This window comes from Bombina bombina, chromosome 3, assembly GCF_027579735.1.
Source record: "Bombina bombina isolate aBomBom1 chromosome 3, aBomBom1.pri, whole genome shotgun sequence".
Classification (NCBI taxonomy): Eukaryota; Metazoa; Chordata; class Amphibia; order Anura; family Bombinatoridae; genus Bombina; species Bombina bombina.
In genome coordinates, this window is record NC_069501.1 from 348,547,345 (window position 1) to 348,570,324 (window position 22,980).

A 22,980-nucleotide genomic window follows, 5' to 3' on the forward strand; every position below is an offset into this window, starting at 1 on the left:
TGGTTATGTTTTTGTTGTATAAAAGCACAATTATATTTCCAGTTCCTCTTTTTGTATGCTTTTTTACTCCTTTTGTTATCACCTCACTACTTAGCTTTTCGTTAAACTGAGTTGTGGGTGTGGTGGGAGGTGTATTTATAGGAATTTTAAGGTTTGGGAAACTTTGCCCCCTCCTGCTAGGAATGTATATCCTATACATCACTAGCTCATGGACTCTTGCCAATATGAACCAAATGAATTTATCAGGTAAGTTCTTACATAAATGATGTTTTCCCTTTCAGAAAACAACAATGGGAGATAATATGGTGGTGATATCCTGTAGCAATACTGGTATGAGATAATAAAGCAAGACTATATTGGTAGACACCAGAACACATTGCTTAGAAATTCCCACACATCTTATCACCTTCTTGTATTTGCAAGAATCTCAGCCAATCAATGATAAGGATGGAATAAATTAATAAAACACTTAAACATTTGGAACAAAAACTCATCAGAGAAGACCAATTGATTCTATGACCATTTCCATTAATCATCAATTAGTCTTTAAAATTAGTCGTTGACATAAGCTGAGAGGCTGAAACATTTTATTCACCCATCTGTGCTGATTGTTGTATTGTTCATGGGACAGAAATGTTATGTGTTATTACTCCTTTTTGGAATGCCACCAATAGTTAGATGGATTAGCTCAAGTGTTAGGAAACAGAGTGATGTTTAGATCAGTGTGGTTATTACTGTTAATTAGAGAAGGCTCTAAATGCAGACCTTCCAACTATCCCTTTTTGAAAGGTACAGTCCCTGATTCTGAGCTCTGTCCCTCTGAGACAGCCATATGTCCCTATTTGCAGAACTTCCCTTAGACCTGCCCACACACCACCCAGATACACCCACCAAAAAACTCAGACACACCCACGACTCACAAGGTGCACATAATCCCATCCACTATCCACCCCTTTTGACACAGCCCCACCCACAATACGGTGAAAACCCCCTAAACATCCCAAGTCCCTAATAAATTTAGCCATAAACACTGGACAAGATTACAAGTTATGCGGAAAATCAGTTGCGAAAACACTGCATGCATTTTGGCTTTTTCGCATTTGGGGTTGTGCAGCTATTATAAATTGCAAAATAACTTATTTTGCACGTGTTAAGCCGCGTAATCCAAACAGCCAAATCGTGTGCGCGTTCACATATTCCCCATAGAAGTAAATGGAAAAGACAAATAGAAAGAAAAAGAACACTAAAACCCTCATCTGTTGCGCAAAGCCCCTGACGTATTCTCCTCGAAAAGTGTACATGAAAATGTGAATATTTCATAATGCAAAAATGTTTTCAGAACGGAATATATTCTATTTATTTATAAATATATATATATATATATATGATTTTTGGACTGATATATCTATATATAGCAAGATATGTATATGAATATATACAGTATATATATATATATATATATATATATATATATATATATATATATATATATATATATATATATATATATATATATATATTATATATATATATATATATATATAATAAGTTCAAAGTAGACAAGCACTCCAGAAATCCAAATCACATGCCCAGGGTGCAGCAGATAGGTAAATAGAAAGTAATGAAGAGTGCACTCACCAGGACTTTTCAAAGTTTTATTCCAATTATGTGAACGTTTTCGGGGGATTAGCCCCTTCCTCAGACATACAAAATACAATATGTATTGTATTTTGTATGTCTGAGGAAGGGGCTAATCCCCCGAAAACGTTCACATAATTGGAATAAAACTTTGAAAAGTCCTGGTGAGTGCACTCTTCATTACTTTCTATATATATATATATATATATATATATATATATATATATATATATATATATATATATATATATATATATATATATATATATATATATATATTATATATATATTATATATATATATAGATATCTCGAAATCTATATGCTAATATTTCTTTGAAAATTCCTCTGAGATATTGTTTAATGTGCATAAGATTGTAATGTAAAATCTTTTTATTTTCTCCATAGTTAAACATATCTCTATACATATAAATCCATATTTCTCTATGTATGTGTATGTATGTCAAAGTAAAATCCCTTCATCGCCTTTTTTTTTCTAACACCGGAGATCTCCTATCTTTTGTGTGCAATATTTTTTTATAATAATTTTTATTAGACAGTGTTAATATGAGTGTAGCTGTAGTTTGTAATGTATTTTTGAAGTGTTTTGTGAAACTTATGTTGCGCAAAACTGTTAACTACAGCTCTTCGAGCGTGGAAAGGATTGTTGTTTTAAAGGCGAATGCACACATGCAATCGCGATTTTTCAAGACTTGTAATAGCTGTGCAATGGTAATTGATTGTGAAAAGACCATATTGCATTTGGGAAACTTGTGCACGTATTACAAGTTGAAAGTAAACAGGTGTTCTTGAGTGCAAACAGAATCTGCGCTCATCAGGTTAGTGTAAATTAAGACCTGTATGTGTAAGGGTAATTTATTAATACAAAAAATGTTTTCTGTAGTAAAGCTGCATTTGTTCTTGTGAAAGTGAAACTTTTACAAGAATAAATTTGGCTCCAAAAAGATCCAAATGCCGAAAGAAGCCGCCTTTTTCAACTTTGGTACATAACAAATTATCTAGATGCCCATGCTTAATGGCAATAAACTAGATACAGTAATAATTCAAACTATTCTCTAGCAAGAAAATCTCTATATCTTATGGAGGTAGTTATCCAGATATTAGTGAATTATCTTCTTGAGATAATATAGTTTTAATAAAAGTTGACAAAATATTCTTATTGATATAAAAAAATATCATCTACAAATATTACACAGGAAACCCGTTATATTAATAATAAATATAAGCTCTTGAAACCGCTATAAAAAAATAAATACATTTCAAAATATATTTAGTAAAAAATCAGAATAAACAGACTGAATTTTGTTATACAAATGGAAGCGTAAAAGAACATTTTAGTCTATTTATGAAATGTTAAAATATGTATCTGTCTGTCTATTTAATTATCTATCATATGTGCAAAAAAAAAAATGATCTTTGTAAAATAACAAAAAAATAAAAAGTTATTAGACTATTTCAAAAGCTATCAGAATGCATAGTTCATCCATCTTGGCTGTAGAACCATCTAAAATTCCCATTAAGTTAGAAGAACAAAAAAGACAGGGGTGCCTCATAGCATGTCAAATAACTTTAAGATATCCATTACTTACTGAAAGAAAGGCGCTCCACATAAAAACTGTACTTACCATAAAATAATTGTGACTAATGATACATAAAAGCACTATTCTAATTTTGCAATGTATTTCTCTCTCCTAATTAGATCTGGCTATTTCATGAGGCAAAAATATAACATGAGTAGTCTGAGAATAAATATATACACATCCAAATAATTAAAAGGAAATACATATGTACCACTATGGATGCCATCCTGCAATTTGAACTCATGATGATCTATTGATCCAAAACAAAAACAAAAAAGACACACATCTGCTTACCCGTAAAATATAATTGCTGTCACCACCTTAACATCACGTCAGATATCTTAAGACCCTGCCTGCTAAATTGCGAGATTATTGAACGTGCCAAATCTGCTGATGTCAGTGTTTTCAAATATGATCAAAGAAATACAGATCTTGGATGCGGATTCAATAGATTATCACCAACAAAACACATAAAAACGAATATCACAATTCATTAATAACTACATCCTCTTGTGAATTTTAATGTGAACAAATATCTCAATTTAAATTTAAAAAATAAAATAATGATTTTTGAGAGATGAGTTACCCATAAAAGTTGTTAGAATTTAAATTGAGGTCAAGCAGTTTAGACCTTAAAGGGAAAGTAAATGGTGGAAATGTTTCCAATGTTTACTTTCCCTTTAAAACTTGGAGCTGACAACAGTGGATCAAATCTTCTTCTACCCATTGTGTTTATTTTTATTAAATCCTCATCCCCACTTCTCTCTCCTTATTTAAAGAAACATGAAACCCAACATTTTTCATGCATGGTTCTTTAATAAAAGAAAAATGCATTCAAAAATGTTTCACTTAATGTTGTGAATATGCTTGCAAGATCTGCACTTCTTTGACGTCATTTAAAGACGCAACAATAGTATTTGTGATGTGGCACAGCCATTTTATCTTACAACTTAACGTGCAAGATTTAAAGGTATCTAATGTGATTTTAATATAGAGACATCAGATTTTGAAACATAGATTGATATTATTTAATAATTGTAGGATAACGTCCACGGTTTGACATTTTTGTTTTTGATTTGAATTATGTGTATATATTTATACTCCGATTGCTCTAAAGACGAGAAGCATGTTGCAAAATTGGAAAAGTGCTGTTATGTATCATTAGTCAGTTATTTATAAATCTTTTATTAATTTTTAAATAAACATTTGCAATTTATATATGTTTGTGTGTGTGTATATGTGCGTGTGTGTATATATATATATATATATATATATATATATATATACACATACAGTATATATATTTATGTGTGTGTGTGTATATATATATATATATATATGTGTGTATGTATATATATATATATATATATATATATATATATATATATATATATATATATATATATATATATATATGTCGTATCAAAAAACAGAAATGAACCAGGATTTTTAAAATGCAATAGTCAAATTTATTGACGTTTCAGAGAATTGTCTCCCCTTCTTCAGAACACAAATAACACATACAAACAGTGCTTAAATAGAGTGAATACATAAAGTGGTACCTCCCTCTTCCTGTAGAAAAAAACACCAAACCTACATCATTTCCAGTATACACCTAACCCTGGAAGTTTACAACAACCACTTCAGTGTTCATTGCACTCATTTTTAACTCATTAATGTGATATCTTCAAATGGTATCGGAAGCAAACTCAACCAACTTACGGGTAACATGTGCCAAAAACAAATCATTACTGGGTCTAATTTGCCTTTGTTAAATTATATCATCAACTAGATTCAAAACCCATTCCAGTCACAAACCTGTTATCTACATATAACCGCTTGTTTACAACAACAAATGTGTGCGATATGTGTGTCCGCAAACAACATTAACCGGAAGTTACGTCACTTCTGGTTCTGGACGTACCAGAAAAATCATCTTCGTGACGTCACTTCTGCGTAAAATTCAAGCATTACGGACAAACACTGGCTTAGACCCAATATCCAGGTCTTTCATACAAACTATATTGGTAAAACCTTTACTTAATGATGTGGCGAGCATATACACATAACAGTGACCACTGTGTACAAAATACAATGGGTGAGTATAGTGAAACCTTAAAAAAATAAAACTACATAAGAGCAATTGTGTACCACCAACACGTGGTAGTACCTTTAAGTGAATTTACAACTTATCAAGGCATGATAACACATGGACACATATATGGTAAACGGATCATGTTTGGAGGCTCATATAATAATAACACATGTTGTATATTAGATATCCGTATAGCACTACAGATCTCATCAACACCTGGAATTTACAACATATTTATGAGTTAGATTGAAATACTCTATTTTGCCACCTTGTTATAACTAGAGTGAGTGTGTTTCACAGGGTTTTAGACTCAATCCCGAGGGGAAGGGGGAGATATAGGCGACCATTTCTCAGGACACAGAAGGGTCAGTCACAGACCTCCACGCAGGGGCAGATAACTAGAGAGAACAACATAGTCATAAACTTAAGTTCCCATACTCTTACTGAACAGGAAACCAGTTTGTTAAACAAGGGACTTTCTTTTGTTCCTAATAAAAGAGTTGGTGAACTTGACTTTATGATAGATGTACACAGGTTTCAGAGACAACTTAAAGAATTTTTTCAACATCAAGAAAGGGTACCCCTGAGGGGATTCCACATTTCAGGAAGAGAAAATTAATTTGACCCTGCTAATTGTAGTGCCAGTATAAAGACATTTATTAGGATGGTACAGTAGCAGGAATTAGCAAGATTCCCAAAAATAAAATGGAAGGAAAACCTCACAAGGGGCCAAAGAGAAGCCATTAAGAGCTTACAGAATGATAGAACAATAGTAATCTGCCCAGCTGATAAGGGCGGAGCTATTGTTCTACATGACTATACAGACTACCATGATGACATTATGTCACAGCTGAATGACACCAACACCTACAAAAGACTAATGTTTGATCCAACTGATAAATTTGAAAAACAGCTGGAAGTTCTTGTGGGATTTGGTGTCACTCAGGGATATCTAACTGAATCACTTGGTAAACAAATGATCACAGATTGCCCTAGGATTCCGATCCTGTACTCCATACCTAAGATACACAAGACACTTGAGAAACCCCCGGGATGTCCTATTGTCTCTTCTAGGGACTCACTACTCCAACCCTATAGCCCTGTATGGGTACTTTCTGTTACAACCGGTTGTTCAGGATAATAGAGCCTTTTTTCTTGACTCTAGTGAATTACTTAGACTCCTGAATGAGATCAAGATAGAGGCCAATGACCTATTAGTGGTATTAGATGTAAATAGCCTATATACCATCATTTCCCATCAGACTGGCCTTGATAAAGTGAAAGAGGCACTAGTAGCTTCCAAAAAATATGTGGGCCCATCCATTGAATTTGTGTTACAACTGGCAGAATTTTGCCTAACTAAAAACTACTTCAAATTTGAAAAATCTTTTTACCTCCAAGTAACGGGCACGGTGATGGGGTCGAACATGGCCCCATCATATGCCAATTTATTTGTGGCCGGTTTTGAAAACCAATTTCTTTGGTCTAAGGATGTACCTTAGGTAATATTTTACAAGAGGTACATCGACAAAAAAATTTTGATTTGGAGGGGGAATACGAAAAGTCTACTACTGTGGTTTCAAGAATTTAATAACACTGACACAACAGTTAGATTTAAGATGTACTATAGCGAGAGCCAATTTGAATTTCTTGACCTATTGATCATTAAGGAACAAATAGGATTGGAAACAACATTGTACTCCAAACCCACTGACCGTAATTCTGATGGCGAGCAGTTGCTATGCCCCATCCCTGGTTAGAGGAATTATTAAATCTCAATATATTATGGCAATTAGGAATAATTCTAACAGAGAGAAGGGGGAGTCACAGGTACAGGAGATGCACAACATATTCTTGAACAGAGGATACAAACAAGTAACCCTTGAAGCAGTGAGAGAACAGGTAAAAGGGGTCGCACAGGGCAAGCTTCTACAGAAAGGAGCAAGACAATATACCTTGGACAAGCCCCAAATACTTCTAAGGTGGGACAGTCTATTAAAGAATTCTGGCATATCCTACTTTCTGATCCCAAATTGAAATTTGCCAAGGACACTTGTCCTATAGTAGGATTTAGACGTAACACCAACCTTAGAGATCTTTTGGTTATTTCAGATCCGATTAGATGCTATACTAATAAGAACTCAAGGGGAGCATGAAAGGGCTGTTTCAAATGCCCAAACTGCACCACATGCAATAGGCTGATTGCCACCAGAAAATTCAACCATCCCCATGGTAGCCAAAAATACACCATCAACCACTAAATAACATGCACTACAACACGCGTGGTGTACATATTTATCTGTCCATGTGGCCTAAATTATGTAGGGAAGATCCAAGGGACTATGCGAGAATGGATGGCCAACCATCGAATGGCAATAAGACAGGCCATAAAGAAAGGTGAATCGGAGCAACCAGTGGCCCGCCATTAGATAAAAGCGAGGCATCCGGTATCCTCTGTTAGAGTGATCCTAATTGATCATATTCCCAAGCTACCACGAAGCGGTGATAGAAATAAACTGCTTCTAAAAAGAGAGGTGGAGTGAATGTTCAGGCTGGACACTATATACCCTAAGGGACTTAACGCTTTGCCCGATTTTGGCTTTTTAACATAATGAGTGCTGGGAATGTGTTATATAATGGGTGGGGAATAAGCATGGTTGTGGACGGGGACAGTATTGAGGTAGCCTTCAGCCCATGGACTGGAGATATACCTTTAATTACTGTCAGAGGTGTTTATATGAGAGCAGGCAGATTATGTGTAGTTTGCATGGTCACATTCATACCCCCATGACCAGATTTTATTGCTTCCCCCCGCCCGTGAAACACACTCACTCTAGTTATAACCAGGTGGCAAAATAGAGTATTTCAATATAACTCATAAATATGTTGTAAATCCCAGGTGTTGATGAGATCTGTAGTGCTATACCGCTATCTAATATAAGATAGTTATTATGATATGAGCCTCCAAAACATGATCCGTTTACCATATATGTGTCCATGCATTATCATGCCTTGATAAGTTGTAAAATTACTTAGAGGTACTACCACGTTTTGGTGGTACATAATTGCTCTTATGTAGTTTTAATTTTTTTTAGGTTTCACTATATACTCACCCATTGTATTTCGTACACAGAGGTCACTGTTGTTAAGTGTATATGCTGGCCACATCATTAAGTGAAGGTTTTACCAATATAGTTTGTATGAAAGATATTGGGTCTAAGCCAGTGTGCGTCCATAATGCTTGAATTTTACTCAGAAGTGACGTCACGAGGATGATTGTTCCGGTACGTCCAGGAATGGAAGTGACATAACTTCCAGTTGATGTTGTTTGTGGACACACATGGCTACATACCGCACACATTTGTTATTGTAAACAAGCGGTTATATGTAAATAACAGGTTTGTGACTGGAATGGTTTTTGAATTTAGTTGATTATATGATTTAACAAGGGCGAATTAGCCCCAGTATTGATTTGTTTTTGGCACATTTTAACCGGGTGTTGGTTGAGTTTGCTTCCGGTACCATTTGAAGATATCACATAAATGAGTTACAAATGAGTGTAATGAACACTGCCCGGAAGTGGTTGTTGTTCTGAAGAAGGGGAGACAATTCCCCGAAACGCCAATAAATTTTACTATTGCATTTGAAAAAAAAAAAATCCTGGTTCATTTCTGTTTTGTTGATACGATATTATACTTCCACGGAAAAACCAGGTAGTTTGCCTCAGGAGCGCAGATTCATATTGGGACGAGAGAGAGAGAAAGAGAGAGAGAGAGAGAGAGAAAAAAAGAGAGAGAGAGAGAAAGAGAGAAAGAGAGAGAGAGAAAGAGAGAGAGAGAGAGAAAGAGGAGAGAGAAAGAGGAGAGAAAGAAAGAGAAAGAAGAGAGAAGAAGAGAGAGAAGAGAGAGAGAGAGAGAGAGAGAGAGAGAGAGACTGAGAGACTGAGACTGACTTTTAGGTGTGTTTTATGTTGTTGGTTTGGGCGTTTGGCAAAACCTAGGTTATAGAATTTGCTTTTTGGCCTCTCTAAGGAGCATTGAACAAATGTATTTATTTATTATTTTTCAAAAAAACATTTTTTACAGCATTTTATAGCAAAAAGCCAGCACAAAATTAAAATAATAATAATAATAATCAGTAATGTACAGTATATTGAAACTTTGCTTGACATAATTAAAAAACACATACTGCAACCTCAAAGTACTTTATGCCTCTTTAAGGAAGTGCATTACAAATGTACTTTAGCAGGCTGATTACGCCTATTTAAATGTTTGATATTATTACTACTATATTATTACTATGATATTATTAATACTATATATTGCCAAAATAGCTTTTTTACTATGTTGACCTCATATGCTATTACAAATATAGCTTTTATTTTTTTAATTGATTGTTCACCAACCCTACAGAGGTCACGCAAATAGAAGATCCTCGAGAGCAATGGAGGAGAGAACAAGAGCGAATGCTGAAGGAATATTTAGTAGTTGCCCAGGAGGCTCTTAATGCCAAAAAGGAAATTTACCAAATCAAACAGCAGCGTTTTGAGTTGGCACAAGAAGAGTATCAGCAGCTGCATGACCTCTGCGAGGACGACAGTCGCTCAAACACCAGCTGTAAGTACACAGTCCACATTCTAGACCTTATAATTTGGGGCAATAACAGCCAAATCTTCTTCCTTTTTCCTTAGTTTTCGTCTCTTTTAAATCTTCCTTCTCCTTTCCCTTTCTTCATATTTAAAGAGATTATGATTTATTTAACGAGATTTATGACTCATATAAAGCATACAATATGTAACAACTTTTTCTTTAATCACTTGTTATCCTTTGTTACTTTGTGACACACACCTGATACTGGCATGCTACTGTAAATGCAAAGGGACATAAAACATCAGGGGGCATAGACATTTAAGAACATTTAGATAACAGTTATCACAAGAAATCAGCTTCTATAAGAATTGTTACAAGGGTTAAACCAATACTTTTATTTTATTTTTAAATCTATCTTCAATGATTTAAGGAAATAGTTCAATTGCATAAATTGGGACAAATACTCTAAAATAAAAACACAGAGGAGAACATTTAGGGGCCGAATGATCAAACTCCGAATGGCGGCATTGCACAAGCAGTTCACCAGAACTGCTTGTGCAATGATAAACGCCAACAGCGTATGCTGTGGGCATTTATCGATGTGCAGCGAACATTATCCGCTATATCGGATCATGTCTGCTAGCACCTTAATAAATAAGCCCCTTAGATCTTTGTTAAAAATACATATTAACACATACCACATGGTTATAAAAGTAAAAGAAGTTAATCCAAGCTAATGTGGCTAAGTACAAATGTGTCAAGAGAAATTAAGTAAAAACATAAGGAATTTAAATTATTCGAAGATAATAGCACATAATCAGCATTCTAAAAATATAAGGAATGTAACAAAGCATGCAAAAGAGCAATCAGATTAACCTAAATTGAAAATGAAAGGCTAATTGCAAAGGATTCTAAGACAAACCAAAAAGGGGAAAAAAATCTAAGAAAGAACATATAGATCAAATATAATTCTAGAAGGGTAGCTTGATTAATATTGACCAGATGGAGACTGGAGTGCTAAACCATTTATTTTCCTCAGTATACATAAGAGAAGAGCCAATGAAACTGACAATGAAACAAACTAGAACATACAAGCCCATACCATTAGCTGGGTTATCTCTAGATGATATCAGGGGAAAAACTGGATAATATCAAGGAAAATAAAACTCCAGGTCCAGTTGGAATACACCCAAAGGTTTTAAGAAAATGTAGCACAGTCATAATCAAACCTCTACTCTAAAGTTTTTTTAAGAATAATTATCCTCAGGCATAGTACACCAGAACAGGTATAAAGCTGATGTGGTGCCACTTTATTTTAAAGAGAAGCAGGGCTGATCCAGGAAGCCATGGACCAGTAAGCCTGACATCGGCAGTGGGGAAGATACTGGAAGAGATTATAAGGGATTATATTTAAGAGTATATTCATGAAAACAAGATTATGAGTTCAAATATGCAGTTGTTATATTAGAAGTAGATCATGTCAGACTAATCTAATTCTGGTAAATGTAAGGTTCTACATTTTGGAAGTAAAAATATTCAGGCTACCGATTATTTGAATGAAACTAGACTTAGCAAAACAAAGGAGGGAAAGGATTTATATATATATATATATATATATATATATATATATATATATATATATAACAAGTTAAAATGAGCAATGCAAGGCAGCAGCTTCAAGTGCTAATAAGATACTGGCATGCATTAAAAGAGGCATAGATGCAATGGAAGAATGCATAATTCTGTCATATGGAGTGTAGTTCTGGGGGCCAATTTTAAGAAAAGGACATTGCATAATTAGAAAAAGTTCAGAGAAGGACCACAAAAGTAATAAGGGGAATGGAGGATTTAAACTGAGAAAAGGTAAGCCAAGCTGGGTGTGTTTATTCTAGAAAAAAAAGATTCTTGAGAGGTGATATGATTACTTTATACAAATATATTAAAAGCCCATGGACAGAGTTGGTGGAAGTGCTGTTTATTTCAAGGCAATTGGGACAAGAGGTTACATGTTAAAACTAGAGGAAAGACTATTTAATTTTTAGCAACATACATTTTTTTCACTGTAAGAGCAAATTGTGGAACTCCTTGACTAAGGAGGTATTGAATGCCAATATTTTACATACATGTAAAAGTGGGTTTGATACATTTTGGCTAAACAGAATTCATGGATATGATTGCTTGTATTACATGGGTTGACTTTTATTTGTATTTAATGTAAGATGGAACTTCATTACTTTAAATCAGGTAGGATTGGTTTAGGTTGAACTGAATGGACTTCTGGCTTCTTTCATCCTTATCTACTATGTTATTATGTTACCTTGTAATTACAAGAGTTTTCTGCAGTCTTTAAATAAATTAACATACCAGCACAGGGTGGAAAGTTTAGGAATACATTAATATCTTTTTGTTTGTTTTTTGTCTAAACCTCCTCTACCAAAATGCTATCAGAGTTGTCATGTACTTAAAAAATTACACACAGTACTGTAATTTGATTAAAGGCACACTATATATAATAGTTCCAAGTTTTTAACCTGAATGGTATGTAAGATTTTTTTTCTTGCATTAAAGAATGTACATTTCATAAATGCTGATTTTTGGTTGTGATCCAAAACTAACATCCCGTTAGTTGTTGTTCATTTCCTTTTTGGGGAATGCAAAGTCAAAACCTCAACAAACAAGCAACGTCACTCAGTTTAACCATATTCTAGCATGCAGTTAAAGTGATACCAAAGTTGTTAAAGCGACAGTGACTCCTCAGATGTCCCATGACACATTAAAATATTAATATTTAAAGCAAACATTTTTGGTGCATGAAAATACTGATCTGAAGGCAAAACATCTTATATTTGTATTTGCCATATAAAAGACCCTCTATTTTGGGGGCATAGATCTGATCTCTGGTTAATTTTCTGAGCGCTAATTGCTACTGTGAGCTCACGGTAGCCATAACCAGCCACTTGTAATGATGACCATCATGCCCCACCAGATCTGAGTACTCATGGTTTACTATCTTATGTTAACCAATATGGAGAAATACATGATATATGCACATATGTCCCCAAATATTTTGGAATGTATACTAATATCTAAATGTAATTGTATATAAAGTTGGTCTATTTTTATTTAAATGCTCTTACTATGTATGGTGAGAGAGATTAATTAGTAACTAGACTGTGATGCTTCTCCTTTAAGAGTTCAACTAACAGGTGAACCTTATATGGTATTTAACCAAAAGAATCCCCATTGGTTGATTATTTAATCTCTTTCCTTTAAAAGACAGCTTTTGATGCTATTTGTGATCTCTGAGAAAGTGTGCCGGGTAGCACAGGAAACGTATCAGATCATTTGTTGGTATGACATGGATTTTAAAACGATATGTATACTATTGATACAATAGACATTGGACTTTTTTTCAACTGCATCTAGGTAAAGTCTGCATATTTCTCTTTATTAGCATACATAGAGGTATTTCTAGTCAAATACCTTAAAACTTCAAAAATAATTTTTAATTAATTTTAATATTTTATAATCTGCTTTACTGTTTATTTAATACATTCCAATGTTCTTCACATAGAAGAACATTTTCTTTGTATTTTTAAATGTATACATATATATATATATATTAGTTCCAAAAAAGAGCACTCTCACCACAATAGCAACTGCCAGGGTGCCAACGGTCAAATATAGTAGGTAAGAGGCGGCACTCACTGGTCTTTCCAAAGTGTACTTTAATTGAACAAAGTGACGTTTTGGGGGGACACTCCCCTTCCTCAGACGTCTGAGGAAGGGGAGTGTGTCCCTGAAACGTCACTTTGTTCAATTAGTACACTTTGGAAAGACCAGTGAGTGCCGCCTCTTACCTACTATATATATATATATATATATATATATATATATATATGTGTGTGTGTATATATAGATATATAGGTATAGATATATATTGTACAAACAATTAATTATAATTATATATATATATATATATATATATATGGAATAGAGAAAAGACAAGCACCTAGTGCAATAAACAACAAACTGGATGACTTCAAAATAAAAAGATGTACAGCACACTCACGTGATTCCACCTCAAACGTATGAGGTATGTTAAAAACACTTGTAATATAATAGCAGATGCTCCTCCTCCGGGAAATCTCCTGCCTGGATCAGACTGCTCCTTGGGACACACTTTGACTGCAGGCGAGTACACCTCCTTGTGTACAGCTAGTCAGAAGTCCTATATCTTTATTAAAAGAGGGGCAGGGCCAGGAACTACTATATACAAAGGAGTTTATTCAGACATGTATTTATATACAAGTTTCAGTTAAAGGTTCACAAAGTAGGAGGTCACAAACGACCATAAAATATAAAACCACATAAAACGTTCAGAAATATATAAAAACAAAAAATGTTGACATAAACTTTCTAACAGCCTAAGCCTGATCCATAGCTGCTGAAGAAGATGAACCACATGCAGCTGATCAGCTATTTAGCCGTTTTGCAGGCAAATAATGAATGTTGAATGGCGGAGGGCCTGATCAAGGCAGGAGATTTCCCGGAGGAGGAGCATCTGCTATTATATTACAAGTATCTTTAACATACCTCATACTTTTGGGGTGGACCATGTGAGTGTGCTGTACATCTTTTTATTTTGAAGTCACCCAGATTGTTGTTTATTGCACTAGGTGCACCCCCATGCGCTTGTCTTTTCTCTATTACATAGAATACCTGGAAGGATCCTCTCCTGAAGAGGTGAATCTTTTTTTGCTTGGACTGAGCTGCACTTCGTGGGGATTGTTTGGAACTGAACCTAAGGATACCTAATAGACACTCTCTCCTAAGGTCTGCCTATTTAAGCAGTTATATTCACCTGCTGTCAGATACCAGCCATGCTTGTGTATATATATTATCTGTATTTAGTGGAGGTGTAGAGATCTGGCAGAATCCAGATCCATTACCAGACTACATCTAGATATATAGATTGTATTATCATACTGTGGTATATCACCACACAGAGTCTGTGAAATATACACATTGGTACACGTTCTCAGTTTATATTCATATAGCACTGTTTCACTCTCTATTTCTGATATATATATATATATATATATATATATATATATATATATATATATACTGTGTATGTATATATATATATATATATATATATATATATATATATATATATATATATATATATATATATATATAGCCAACAACTTGTTAAGTTCAGCACTTTTCAAATATACCTCTCTTGAAGTGAGGGTTTGTAGTAATTTTTTTCAGCTTTTCAACACTTGGGCACGCTCGCTGAGGAGGCCTGCCACCCTCCTATATATATATAAATCCACAGGAACAACCAATGGCATCAGCACAATGCTTAAAAAATACTTCTTTTATTTAAACAACATCAGGATAAAATACAGCAACGTTTTGAGTCGCTTGGACCCTTAGTCATGCTACAGATTAAGCTTTAACACCTCCCTTATATACCACCTGTATTCAAAAGTGGCTTAATTGGCTTTCTTAGTTTTCCTGAAAAAAATTGTTACTACCCCCTGCTGGTCGGGTTTCTGATAATAGTATTTCTTTCACAAAAATTCTCTATGCAACATTTAATTTAACATAACATAATAATTCTTCATATTGTATATTGAATCAATAAGAAAAGGTTAACTGCGCAAAAAAGGAACCCTATTAAACCTGTGATAAACAAGAGGAAACTCCCAACCTCTAATAGTTATGTGAGAAAAAAGAGAATAGTATGGAGTCTAAAAAGAAACCATAAGATTCAAATAACACAGGCGCTATACAGCTTAAAATAGAAGAGTAAAAAAATAATAATAATTATTATGCATATAACGCCAAATATAAGTGCGAGTGACAACACTTGGTGCGAACCAAATAACCCAAAAGAGTGCTGGCAACAAAGGAATAATAAAAATGTATAAATTTAATTACAAATGTGAAATAAATAAAAAACAAAAATTAACAAACACAATGGCGCTGATCAGACGCAATGATAAAGTGTAGTATACAAACAGCAATGATGTATCAAAGTATACAATGCAAATGTAACAATATAGAGAGTGTGGTTGTAATCGGTCTCCTGAAGTGATTCGATGTGGCGGTCTTTAAATAAGCCCAGATTTGGAGAAGGATTTGAATCTTCAGTTGAAGCTGGAACGAGATGAGGAAGACCGATAAAACGGCAGACAAGGCAACAGCATAAGGTTTTCACTTATACTTACACCGGAGGTCGGTGGTTTAATCCTATATGTTCCTCTCAGTGGCATAAATCTCCAAACCGCGGGAAGCAGCAAATTCAGCCCAGCACGGGTTGTTGCAAACACCTTTGCACACAGGTAACTGGGAAACTGCACCTACGGAGGTCGAAGAGAGACAAAAACAAACAAAGCAGAGCAACGCGTTTCAACCCGTAAGCAGGGCCTTTTTCAAGCTGCTTTTTCTTGATAAAATTCTTAATCCCATAGCAAAGGCCCAGAAGTCTTTTCTTAAAGATACAGGGGACTTCTTGGAAAAAATCTAAACTAATGTGGTAGATGAAGTGGACATACTCTTCTCTTTAGATATTGTTAGCTTATATACAAGTATCCCCCATGAGGCAGGGGTACAAGCAGTGTTATAACTACTGAGACATGAAAATATTTATACTTACTCTTAATGTGTATTTGTAGAAGAGATGCTCAATATTATACTGTATTTGAATTATTTCCTATTCCAGGACACATACTACCTCCAGAGAAAGGGTATGGCTATGGTCTCCAATGTGGCCCCTTCATACGCCAATATCTTTTGTAAGCCAATTTGAAAAGAAATCTGTATATACTAATGAACTCTATCAGACAAATTGCAAGATTTGGCTTCGCTATATAGATGATATTATTAGCGTATGGAGGGGCACATTGGAGACATTACAGTTATTTGTTGATGAGCTTAATGGCAATACGACATGTTTAAAATTTACACTAAATTATTCTAAAGATAGTGTGAGCTATTTAGACACATTGGTGTATAAACAAAGGGGTAATTTAGTTATAGATTTGTACTGTAAACCCACAGACCGTAACAAACTGTTACATTTCAAGAGCTATCATCCAAGTCAAGTATTTAATTCTATCCATAAAAGCCAGTTTTGTAGAACAGCAAGAAATCTACAAGATAAGCAACTACAAGATAGGAGAATGAAACACATGGCTAAGAAGTTCATAGATAGAGGCTATCCACCAACTGTTATTAAAGATTGTGAACAAGCAGTGATAAATGAAATGGCAGTAACCACATAAATAAGACAACATAAAGAGAAAAAACAACTTATTTTCTCATCAGAATACAATCTATATAGTGAGAATATTTCCAAAATAATTATGAAACACTGGTATCTGCTAGGTAAATCCATTCCCCATATTGTGGAATTTAACCAATTACCCATCAATTCATACAAGACACTGAAAAATATCAGAGATCTTGTAGTAAAGGCTGATGTGGGTAGTAATAAAAAGGAAACAATAAATTACCTTACTACTGCTAATAAGGGGTCATACCCTTGTTTGCACTGTGCGCAGTGAAATTCAATGATAAAAGGGAAATACGTTGCCCAAATTAACGATAATAAAAAAAGAGAAGTTAATGGACTTTATACCTGTGATACAGGATTTGTAGTTTATATCTTGAAATGCCCATGTGGGCGGGGCTATGTGGGCGAGACAATTAACCCTATAAAGGTCAGGATAAGTGCACACAAATCATCCATAAGATGCAAAGATATGACATTGCCAGTTTCATCACACTTCATATCAGCAGGACATACTGTAAGCCAGTTGAGGTTTCAGGTGATTGACCACATCCCAAAACAAAGAAGAGGAGGTAACAGAGAGTTGTTGCTTAAAAAGAGGGAAGTATGGTGGATACAACACCTTAAAACTTTATATCCGAATGGATTAAATAAGGATTATGATCTCCATTTGTTTTTATGATTTTTACATTTATATACAATAATTGTATTTTAAGATTATATTCCATCTTGTTTGATATTGATTCAATATACAATATGAAGAATTATTATGTTATGTTAAATTAAATGTTGCATAGAGAATTTTTGTAAAAGAAATACTATTATCAGAAACCTGACCAGTAGGGGGTAGTAACATAATTTGTTTCAGGAAAACTAAGAAAGCCAATTAAGCCATTTTTGAATACAGGTGGTATATAAGGAAGGTGTTAAACCTTAATCTGTAGCATGACTAAGGGTCCAAGCGACTCGAAACGTTGTTGTATTTTATCCTGATGTTGTTTAAATAAAAGAAGTATTTTTTAAACATTGTGCTGATGCCATTGTTTGTTCCTGTGGATGTGTGTATATATATATATAGAAATGAAATCTGTACAAGAAAAATTAAAAGATATGCAACAAGATCCTGAGTTTAAACTCTATGATAAGAAATTTGAAAAGAGTATGAGAACATTCCGCCAAGAACTATGGGAATTTAAATCCAGAAAGATGAATCGGGATAAGCAAGATTATGAACATCAAAACGTATACAGATGGGACAACGTGGACAACTTTGGAAGAGAACCCAAAAGTGGAAGAAGATGGTTTAGAAACCGTAATAAAAAGACCAAGCATGTCACGTTCTCTGATACGGAATATGAAGTGGAGTCATCTGAAGGGGAAACAAATACAGAGGAAGAAGAACCAACAGTATTACAGGCCACCTTTGAAGAACCAAAAGAAACACAGTCAAAAAATGGACAGTCAGGGACACTGAATCCAGGAAGAAAAAAATACACAGAGCAAAGAGGGGGAAAGGAAGAAGAAGAAAAGGAAAAATTGGCACCCAAGAAACAAAACAAGAAGAAGAGGGAACAACAGAGGGTCTATCCAACGAGATCAGAAGTTCACAGAAAGAAATATGCATGAATAATAATGATGTGATAAACCTATCTGATGTGTCACTTACAAATGAAGAAATGAGAGTTTTGTCAAAAGGTCTCGGCTTTGTGCCTACACAGCATTTTAATTTATTCAACACAGTGTTGGATGTAAATCGTTTTGTTAGAAAACTGATGCTGCGGAAACATTTCGCAAATGCTGTGGAGGCACAAAGGGAGACAGGAGTAGTAATTACATCTACTGAGGAAGGTTTAACCTTCTCTGAAGAGTGTTCAATAGTGGACTTACAGGAGTTATCAGAAATAGGTATAGAACAACAATACATTACAAAAAGAGATCTAGATTTTTCTAAATTTAGAAAAAAGAGCAATTTTTACCCTGTAAATTCCAGAACACATCCTGTAGAGACCTTTCAAAAAGTAGTAGAAGGACAGCTTAGGGAACTTAGTGAAAACTCTAAAAAAACTAAACATAATATGACAATCAAAGAAAAAGAGGCACTACATAATATCTCTAGTAATGATAAAATCATAGTACGTCCCTCAGACAAGGGAGGAAATGTCGTAATACTAAATAGATCAGATTATATAGCTGAGGCTAAACGACAGCTACAAGATGTTGAGGTATATAGTAGGCTAAAGGAAAATCCAACTATCAAGTACAAGGAAATCTTGAGTAAAATTGTTAATAGGGCAAGAAATAATAATGTAATAACAGCAACAATGGTGGAAGCATTATTACCTGAGAACACCACTATCCCAATATACCATTACTTCCCCAAAATCCATAAAAACATGAGCAATCCCCCTGGGCGCCCCATTATTGCGGGTATTAATTCACTTAATGAGCCCCTGTCAGATCTCATGGACACCTATCTGCAACCCCTAGTTAACAAATTACCTAGCTACATTAGGGATACCACAGACCTATTGTTGAAATTGAGACATATAAAATGGAAAGAGAGTTATAGGTTCCTAGTGGCAGATGTAACCTCTCTATATACCTCTATAACTCATGAACAAGGGCTTAAAGCTATAGAGTATATGTTAACAAGCCAAAGCAATTATGATGACAACACTAAACAATTTATCATATACTCAATTGAATATTTGCTGACACACAATTTTTTTATGTTTGAGGGGAGCTTCTATCTCCAGAGGCGTGGAACCGCTATGGGGGCAAAGTTTGCCCCCTGTTACGCCAATCTCTTTATGGGATGGTGGGAGCGGTTCCACGTCTTTGGAGATGGTAACCCCCTCAAACAAAATGTCATACTATATGCCAGGTATATAGATGACCTGATTTTTATCATTGACAGCGATGAAAAAGGAGTTGAGAATTTCTGTGATTATCTAAATATGAATCAATGTGATATAAAATTTGTAGGGGAACAAAACACAACACAAATAAGTTTTTTAGATATAGACATCTTTGTGAGGTCAGGCTCTTTAGAAACTAGATTATTCAGGAAACAAACATCAGGTAACACTACCTTAGAATTCAACTCTTGTCATCCACGACATACAATACATGGTATACCAAAAGGGCAGTACATTCGAGCCAAGCGTAATTGCTCTAGTCTTGAAGACTATAACAAACAGGCAGACATCATAACCGAAAGGCTAATGGCCAGGGGCTATGATAGTAGTATATTGAAAAAAGCCCGTAATGAGGTTGATCTGATGTCCAGAGATATGTTATTAGTGTATAAAGCCAAACTTAGCAACACTGATAATAAAAAATGTAAGCCAAAATTTATTACAACATATAGTATGGAATATCCTGAAATATGTAAAATTATTAGACGCAATATTTCAATACTACAAACGGATCCAGGACTAAAAGACATTGTCAGAGAGGGATGTGATTGTGTCTCAAGAAAAGGGAAAACGATTGGAAATTATGTGTCACCATCTGATTGTACAAGGAAATCAGGCAATACATGTTGGTTACAACAACGAAAAGGTTTTTTTAAATGCAGAAAGAAAATATGTAAGACCTGTGACTATGTAACGGAGGGTGACACATTTATTTCAACTACCACAAATAAAACACATAAGATAAATTTTTATCTCAATTGTAATACAACTCATGTAGTTTACATGTTGACCTGTAGGGGGTGCCAAAAACAATATATTGGAAAAACTAAAAGATCCTTAAAGGATAGATTTCTGGCACATCTAAGATCTATTGAAGATCCTGAATCTGACACCCCAATTGCACGGCATTTTAGAGATAACCATAATTCAGATATAAAATTATTATCAGTTCAAGCAATAGACCATGTTCCACAATGGAGGAGAGGGGGTAGTAGGGAGGAGAAACTGGACCTAAGAGAGGTCTTCTGGATTTTTACAGCCAGTACCTCTATCCCCAATGGGTTGAATTTTAGAAGAGACATTGATCTATGTGTCTAACTAAATATATACCCCTTTAATTCTTCCTAAATCTTCCTAAATTATCTTTAATTTTAATCTTAATTTTCAAAATTCCTCTTAATGAATTCCCAATTTACTAATTTAGGTGTCTCTAAATAAAGTAGGTATGTCTATAAGTTACATATATTTTATATAGACAAGTGCACATTATAGAGGTGAATAATTATATAAATAGGGCTTTAAATCATTTATGGTACCATTACTGAGAGAATTAGCAATATTTTTTGGAATCAATATGTTGAATAACAGTTTATATTAAACAAAATTGCTAAACACACAAAAATAATTCTCTTTGATAATACTGTGTTTACTAAATCTTAACAAAATTTGACAATTTAAAAGTTAAAATGTAATAGTAGCAACTAGAGATAGTGTATAAAAATTTGGTATCCAAGTTCACATAGAATTGTAAAAATCAATAAGGATGTAATGAACAATAAGGATGATTGAATTATTGCATATGTCCCTTTAAGAAATTCCCTATTTAAACATAGAGGAGTCTGGGTATCCTGTAAGCAGTGAACAAGTGCTATCCTAGCACGAAACATGTCTGCAGCAGGAACCCAGCAGTCCTTATTCACTGTATGTTAAAAGTTAAGGCTGTGTCAGTATAGACTAAGCTTTAGTCTGTTTTTACCACTTGGATTTAAATAAAGCTTTCGTTTTATCTCATTCTACTGGAGGTGCCTGAGTTACTTCTGTATCTTTATATATATATATATATATATATATATATATATATATATATATATATATATATATATATATATATATATATATATATATATATATATATATATAATAAAAGGAATTAAAAAAAATATCTACCTTCGGGTTTAGCGTTGTAAGTCTAATGTGGTGTTTGTTAGCATGCAATCGTTTAGTGTGTTTTTTTTTTTTTAATAATAATATAATAATATGTATTTTTATTTTAAAGAAGTTTTTATTTTGAAAAAATAGCAGATTTTACAAAACGTAGATATTTCCATAGCGTAACAGTGAGGCACAGCATTAAAAGTGTTTTTGGATTAAAGGTCCGTACATCATGCATAAAAGTGCAACAAGTTCAGTACATAGGTTCAGTGCAGAGGCCTGTATGACCCGTGCTTCTATGTTACAGTCTCTGGGATATTAAATGAATTACATCATACATTAAATAACATTATCCTCAAATGGGTACTGACAACTGGTTAAAATGGTGTCTAAGGGCAAAGCCTGATGTTTAGTGTAGTGGACGTTAGTGGGTTCTAAGTTTGTGTCACTCTTTGTGCTGGTTTCATAGAGATAGTTTAAGCTTGTGTGTAACTAATGAGCCGATTGGAGGTGGTGGTACCTTTCAAGTTGTAGGAACTCTCTACCTGCTCCTCCCACTCTTTCTCAGTTGGGATATTGGGGGATTTCCAATGTCTTGGGATTAGGGTTTTAGCGCTGTTTAGCATGAGGATCAGCAGGTCCCTAGCATTACTGTTGTGCAGTTTGGGCAAGAGTAGAAATAGTAAGATCTGTGGATCGTTTGGTAGCTGTTTGCCTATTGCGTCTGACATACGCTCCAGTACCGCCAACCAGAACGTATCTAGTTTATTACACTGCCACCATATGTGTGTAGGGGTGCCTATTTCTCTGCATCTCCTCCAGCACTTATTGCTAGCTGTTTTGTAGATTGAGTGTAATCTGCTGGGGGTCAGATACCATCTTGTTAAAAATTTGAAGTT

General features: G+C 34.4%; 1 protein-coding gene across 1 annotated transcript in view; it reads left to right on the forward strand.

Moving 5' to 3' along the window:
- The window catches only part of WWC3 (WWC family member 3), a 515,363-nt gene that overhangs the window by 255,603 nt on the left and 236,780 nt on the right, over window positions 1–22,980 (forward strand). The window contains exon 4 of the mRNA XM_053705277.1: window positions 9,746–9,949. Within this exon, the coding sequence (XP_053561252.1) occupies window positions 9,746–9,949 (204 nt within the window). The remainder of the gene's footprint in view (window positions 1–9,745; window positions 9,950–22,980) is intronic.